Here is a 7,457-nt window from a genome sequence, read left to right as displayed (position 1 = left end):
ATCATTTTAGTGGCTAGTGCTTGGACTTTTCTATCTTCCGAGCTTGTTGGTGAGTCCTCATAGTACGAGGATGACTTTTTCTTATGATGTAGTTTGCTTTATTATATTTTGCTTTTTGGACATGTTGTATGGGCTAGGCCCTATTTCATTCAAAATTGTAATAGATGGCTCTATTGAGACAAGTCTAAACTTCCGCTTTCATTTATGAAAATTTTAGACTTGAAATGTGTTTTTACTCATATTGTTCTATTGCTTATGTTATGAGGACTAAGTGGCTTGTATGGAGTCCTTCAGGGTTCTATACGCCATGTTACATCTAGGGAGTACCCCTGGGTCGTGACAAACTTGGTAATTAGAGCACAAAGTTTAAAATGATCCTAGGATGATGTCTCATAAGCCACGTCTAGTAGAGTCTTGTTCATAAATGTCAAGTGCGCCACATTTATGAATGAGAGGCTACAAGATTATTAGAAAACTTCACTTCTTCATTATTCTAAGTCGTGCCATACAGTTTAACTCGATAGTGTCTCACTATTAACCCTTGCCCTATGTTCTTCAGGATATGAATACTAGAAGGGCTAATGCTAGAAGGATGGAGGGTGACAACGTAGAACAACGAGCTCCTCCCCAAGCTCCAATAGATCTTGAGTCTTTACTTCTGTAAGGTGTCTAGATCATCATTCAAGGATGAATGTTCCCAAGGGGGAGATATTGTAACACCTCGGAAATTTGTAGGCTAAACTAGTGCTCAACGTGAGGGTTAGAGTCATGAATGTAACTCCCCGTACTTAAAAAATAAAGTGTTTCATGTTACAACGTCAAGGTACGACCCCCCCCCCCCCAAGGACCAACCATGGGTCCTTGAGGAAGACCCTGGAAACTGCCAAAAAGCAGTGAACCACAGCAGGACCCATGCCCCATGGGCGGGGGCTGTAGGTCCAAGCCCTTAATGCCAACCTGAAAAACCCAAACCACAGTTGACCAACACGGACCGTGGGTCCACCCACGGCCCGTCAGCGTGGTTTCGTGATTGGGACAAAATGGGCAGTGAAGTGTTTAAGTTGGAGACTTAATGGAACTTTTCGGTTTTTAATTAATATTAAGTGAAGTCGTTTTCGCCTAATTTAGACCACCTATGTAATGATTTTAGACCACTAAATTAAGTCATTCATCTCATTATTTCTAAAACCCAAATCAATTTCCAAACTTCATCCTCTCCAAAAACTCTCTCTATAAAACTCAAAGAAGAAGAAAAAGGAAGTTGGAGCTAGGGTTGAAGAATCTAGGGTCTTCACATCAAATTCATAGGGCTTTGTTGCTAAGGTATGGTAGCTCTTCATCCATGGAGCCCCTTCAAAATTTCAATTTCAAAGATAGAAATCCCTAAAAGGCTAGGGTTTGATTCCAAAGTCATGGGTTCCTTTCAAAAATGATTCTAATGCTTGAATTACTTTATACAGAGAAGGGTCTAAAATACCCTTGAAGTATTGGAATTGGTACAAATATGCCCTTCGTTTACCTTTTGGCCACAAAATGCCCTTGAGGTTAACCTTTGTGGCCCTACAATACCCTTTTCACAAACATAATAAATAGTCCATTTAATTAGCATTTTCATTTAATACATGGCACTATCTGATTCGTTGTAAAAATTAATTACCTAAAACTAAATTAACCCAAACCAAACCTGAATCCACCCAAAAAAACCCCGACCCATCTTCTAAAACCCAATTATTCTAAAAGGGAATACTCGACATGGCATTAGGGGACAACTCATGGAAACGAGCCTCATACTCATAAACTGATCACGAAGGCTATTTGGCACAAAATTCTCAAGGAACACCTCAGTAAATTGCTCCCAACCCATCTTAGGAGAACCAATGGGCCTACAAGAAAGAAACGATCTACACCACTCCTTAGCCACTCCTGCAAACTAATATGAGTTGTAAGACTTATCATGTGCTACCAAAATGCCTACGTTGAACAATCTGTCCTGGACTCGGCCAAAAAGTCATAAGCCTCCTCACTAATCACATCATCAATATCTAGAGGCTAAATTGAGATGAGATTAATCCCATGAATAATTGATCTCACATATAACATTTAATTAATCAACCAAATGTTTATGGAATGCCATAATAATTGAATTTGATACTAAACAAAATTTATAATCCCAAATAAGAAAATAACGAAAGCATGTAATGTAATAATGATCATTAGTTTCAAATGGAAAGACAAAAAAAAAATACCATTAGTTGCAACAACCCAAGTCATTTGAAACAAAATAGTCTCAAAAAAAAATATGCAATTTTTACTCAAGAAAACAATTTGTAATAGCAAAGAGCCCTTATGAGAGTTGTCACATATAGTCTCGATAACATTGGATCATCATATTGACAAATTATCAAAATAATTTGTTGTTCTTGAAAACATAATACTCGAAATCGCTTCCACCTGCATAGATAGATTTAAGGTAAACTGTAAGATATTGCATATTTGACAAAAAACTATTTCTTAAAAAATAATTCAGTGTTAAATGATCAAAATATAATTTTTAAGGAAAATGTTTTCAAAAAAAAAGTAGAAAATGATTTCTACACTTTTAGGCCAAAGTTGATTTGTTTCACAAATCTTAACTTCATAGTATTGAAATAATTTCTTCAAAACATATTCAGTTTGCCAAGGAGTCATTTAACTCAAAAAAATGTATAAGAGATTGAAATCCCAATGAAACACTAGTAAAATGGAATTTAATCCCACATTCTATATGGATATCAAATCTAAAAAATTGCTTTAAATTTATATTGATTTTAGCTAATACCAACAATCAAACAAAAAATATATATAATATCAAACTAGATTGAAGCACTAACCTAATCATCAGAATAAACTTGATCAAACTCACTGTCATATGAATTGGGTAGGTTAGCACCTGGAGGTCCAATATTTTGGAAGAAATAACCCATATGATTGAAATTATAATATCCATCACAATCTTCCCTCTCATTTGAATCACTTCCTTCTATATCACTCTTATTTGTCAGGATTATATTGCTTGGATAAGACATATTTGGTTCAGCAATATGTTGCTGAAAATTAGCATTTATTGTTTCAACTTCGTCACTAGTCACATTTTCAGCATCAGACATCGTTGTGCTACCTGAATATGTGATTGTATTTCCTGCATTCACATTCAAGTTATAGTCATTAATCGCCCTATTTCCAACACCTATATCAGGCATTATTTTACTACCTAAATGTGTTTTTTTATGAACTACATTGAGGTCCAAGTTGTACTCACTTTGAGTATGATGATTCCAAGTGTTAAATGCCGAGCCAGGCCTATGAATAATGTTTCCTACAATTGGGTCCTGTAGTCTTTGTGAACGAAACATTTCCAATAATGGTCTATGCTGATGTTGTTGAAGCACACCGCCAACACTATTTTGCACAGAAAAAAATGGGTTATTTAATGAATTGTCAATGCTAGGGTAGTGGGGTTGAACCTGAAATTGTGGAGGATAGAGTTTCTCTTGAATTGAACTCTCCCCTCTAGCAAAAGTGTTGCTGGTATTGGGAGTTGAAAATGGAAACTCTAGTCCTCTTTGTATTTGATTAGGAATATTATTTTGAAGACGGGGCATTGTCCCATATTTTCTATTGCTACTTTTTTGTTGAGATTCACTTAAAGATTCTTGGCCTGATGTACGACGACTACTTTTGCGCTCTTCTGGAGATCTCCAATTGTTGAAACGGCATTTCTGAGTGATGTTAGAAGAAGAAAAAAAATGAAAGGAGAGTTAGACCATGAATATATTCAATTGTCATAATGATGAAAGTCATTTTAATGAGAAATATTTTTGGCATTTTGTAATTGGTGAGCGGTAAAAGTCTTTTATAGTAACGAATTCAAGATTGATAATATCATTCCTTCATTGAAGAGTCACTAAAAAAATAATTAAATTAGAAATGAATGATTAATATTATCACTAAAAGAGTAATTAAGGTCTATCACTAATCTTATTTAATTGGTGAGTATTTTGATAATAAAAAACGCAGTTCTTAAGATTAATAATAGTGTTTGAATAGTTATTATTGGGATAAGTATAAAACTAATTATTTTAATTTTTTTTCTAATATAGAATTATTATTAATATAGTTGTAGAATAAATAACTTCTCACACAAAAGTTTGATATAAATATTTACAAACAAAATATTTTTTACTAACCAAAAATGACAAAATAACTATAAAAATATTTTGTTTTGCCAAGTACCTTTTCACTTGATAAACACACACAAAAGGTACATGATTAACCACTTAATTTTTTAAGGATGTACGTACCTGTAAATGACTCGCTACCTGCATCCTGGTAAGACCAGGCACATCCATAACCTCCACTATATCCTTTGGGTAACATTCTACATGTTTCATAAGAACATAAATTTAGTTTAATAGCTATAATTTTTCTAAATCAATACATGGTAATGTAAATACAACAATCATTACACCTTTATTTCAAACAAGATGATGTTAGTTGTAAGTATGAATTTTCATTGTTCATATCTCTATGTATAAATAAATTGAGAAGAAATTTAATTAATTGAAAAGTAAACTTACTTCCTTCACCTAATTGTTCCAAACTTTTCATGAATTTCGCATGAAGATCTGCAGTCCACTTTACACAGTCCTTTTGCTTAATAACCTTATCCTTTTTTATATCTTTTCTATTGTTCTTCCTCCTCCGCTTGTATTTTTCATTCGATACGATATTGTCTTCAACTTCATGAATATTATTTCTATGTTCCTCAGTATTAGGCACATCATTTGTTTCTTTAGATAATTCTTCATTATCTCCATCCATATTATGTGTATCAACATCATTAACAATCATCTTGTCTACATCTTCTGATCCTTTTTTCGCTTTCTCTCTTTCTATTTTTCTCCTCAATACAAATTGCCACAAGTATTTCACAATTTCCTCATTTAGTGGCCTTTGTAGAAAAAGACATGCTCCTTCTTTCAAAGACTTTTTTGCTAAGAAGAGTTCATTGTATTCATCGCATACAACTGCATAATTATTTCAAGAAGTTGACAATTAGAATTTAATTGTATTAAACACTATATGAATAGTTAATTTTAAGCATATTCACTATAAAAGTTGTGTTACAAAATAATAACTTATCATTTAGAAAATAAAATAGGCATTAACAACAAATAACTAATGTCACTAAACAACAAAATATTCATTGCTACTCATATTTAATAGTGAATTGTACCAAATTCTTTAGCTCTAAAAAATTTAATTACATATTTTGTAGCTGGTTTTTGTAGTGTATTTATAAACGTAACTGACTTTTCTCACAGTAAGTGTCATAAGTGGAAGAATAGAATAAATACTTACATAGTGAAATTATATCCAAGATCACAGCTTGAGCCAAGAGCTTAAAAGAATCCAAATTCGGTGAATGAACATTGATTATAATCACATCAAATTTTTTCTCTCCTTTGGAGAGCATTTTCATTGCTTCTGAAGATGTACGAACTGTAATAACTACATCAATGCATCTTAAGAGTCAGAAAAAAAAATTATGTATATACTAAATACCATGAAAATTTGTTCATTCCTCATATACAAATTCCATCATAATTTTCAAGTTATATTGCACTCTTTAGGTTATGCAGTTGCACATATTAATCAACTTATATTTTAATACATCTCAATCTTAGACAAGTTTACCTAAAAAAAACTATTTACAATATTATTTTTGATAAATTATTGAATCTATCTATGTAGAGTAGGAAAAGAAAAATAATGGTGCTATCATCATTATCTTTCAAGTTTGAAACTTATTCTCTAACATTTATATGTTTTTTTAAAAAATATTATGAAAATTGCCCCATTGTCTAAACAAATTTAAATAGAGGAATAAATTGATTGATCATTATACATAATATTTGACTAGTATTCAGTAAAGTAGATTCAAATTTATTCCTTTGAAATTAAGGGGGAAAATAAAAATATTTTAAAATTTAAGATTGGTGCGCTATCAAAAGCATAAAATAATAGGGGTATATTGAAAAACTTTCTTAGAAGGAACATAAAACACTCCTTTAAATTAAAAGGAAATTTTTTAACTAAAAATGAAAAAGATCAAAAGTACCTCTTAACTATCTGAAATGGAACAAAAATATTATTCGTTTATGTTTTGGCTAAAAATACCCCTTTGTTTTGTTTTTTTTTTGTTGGCTCACAAATACCCCTAACTTTAACTAATGCCACCAAACGCGCCACGTGAAAAACAAAAAATTGTCACGTGACTAGTCACATCAATATTCACCATGGAAAACCACGCAATTTAATACCCATTAGCTCATCCCATTTAAAATCCACTCCAACCCTTATTATCTTGCTCTTTCTCTTCCCTCTTTGTCACTCTAATTTTGTTTTGCCTCCTCCACACAAATAATATAATTTAAAGTGTTAGATAGATTTATATAATTCAAATATCTACATTTTCAAAAAATATTTTTGATGAATTTAATTAATCTTCTCCTCCGATTTTATGCCACACGATCAATTATAAAAGAACAAATTTCCCCTTATTCTACAAAAAAAATCAAGTGTAAAAAACATATATAAAAGTTGATTAAATAATTAAACTTAACATAAAATTGTGGCACTTCTAGAACATCTACTGAAATTGGAGCTAGACAAATATCAACATAAGATTATCAACTCCCTCCCCCCCCCCCCCTTCTTTGAAAAATCATATACATTTTTATGGAGGAAGGTTATCGAGTGTATAACATGCTTAAACAGTCTAATTTTGTTCTTCTATAAACACATAAAAATATTTATTAATTAATAAAACAACATAAACAAATATAGAAATGGTGTGATGACATAAAGAAAAGATGAATTCAAGATTTACTAGACAATAACTAAAATCTAAAAAGAAATCGATGTTACAATCACAACAAGCATAATATCAATTAAATATATTTTGAAAAGGTAATCAAATCGAATTTATTTATATCAAAGAATCAAAGGATTTGAGTTGAATAGATATTTGTAGAGATGTCACCTTTGTAGTCATAAGACTTCAGCAAATCCACCATTTCAATGACATTCTCTGTTTCGGGATCAACTAGCACCACCCGAACTTCATCTATAATACCATAATAACCAGTTGCCATTGAATTTCTATTCCTTCAGCAATTTGAGAAGAGGAGATACAAAAAAAAAACTAATTTTCTATATAGAAGCTTGAATTTATTGGAGACACATTTAACTCTTTTGGGGGTGTTATATAGTAATTACAATGGTCAGTGAGTATGTTTAAATAGTGGTTTAGTCCTTATATTATAGGTTTAGTCCACTTTTAGTTCTTTTATAATTCATTTTTACATAATTTATCTTTAATTAATATAATCATTAGGTTTTGGTCCTCATACCAA

General features: G+C 31.6%; 1 protein-coding gene across 1 annotated transcript; it reads right to left on the bottom strand.

Moving 5' to 3' along the window:
* Positions 1-2,870: 2,870 nt before the first annotated feature.
* On the bottom strand, positions 2,871-7,196 carry LOC125839083 (putative two-component response regulator ARR20). The gene is made up of 5 exons (XM_049518066.1): positions 7,085-7,196; positions 5,401-5,550; positions 4,617-5,066; positions 4,341-4,417; positions 2,871-3,758 (listed from the first exon to the last, which is right to left on the bottom strand). The coding sequence occupies exons 1-5, from the start codon at positions 7,194-7,196 to the stop codon at positions 2,871-2,873; spliced, it is 1,677 nt and encodes a 558-aa protein (XP_049374023.1).
* Between the last annotated feature and the right edge of the window lie 261 nt (positions 7,197-7,457).

This window comes from Solanum verrucosum, unplaced genomic scaffold (assembly GCF_900185275.1).
Source record: "Solanum verrucosum unplaced genomic scaffold, falcon-dt-bn FXZP01000163.1, whole genome shotgun sequence".
Lineage (NCBI taxonomy): Eukaryota > Viridiplantae > Streptophyta > Magnoliopsida > Solanales > Solanaceae > Solanum > Solanum verrucosum.
The sequence above is the reverse complement of the archived record's forward strand: the minus strand, read 5'-3'. Positions and strand labels throughout refer to the sequence as shown.

What these genes read in the sequence shown, in the direction of transcription:
- LOC125839083 (XM_049518066.1), bottom strand. Translation starts at nt 7,196, where the DNA reads ATGGCAACTGGTTATTATGGTATTATAGATGAAGTTCGGGTGGTGCTA. An exon ending in CTTGGATATAATTTCACTAT is followed by an intron (nt 5,067 to 5,400) that starts GTAAGTATTTAT and finishes ATAATTATGCAG; the next exon opens with TTGTATGCGATGAATACAAT. An exon ending in AGGTAGCGAGTCATTTACAG is followed by an intron (nt 3,759 to 4,340) that starts GTACGTACATCC and finishes AACATCACTCAG; the next exon opens with AAATGCCGTTTCAACAATTG.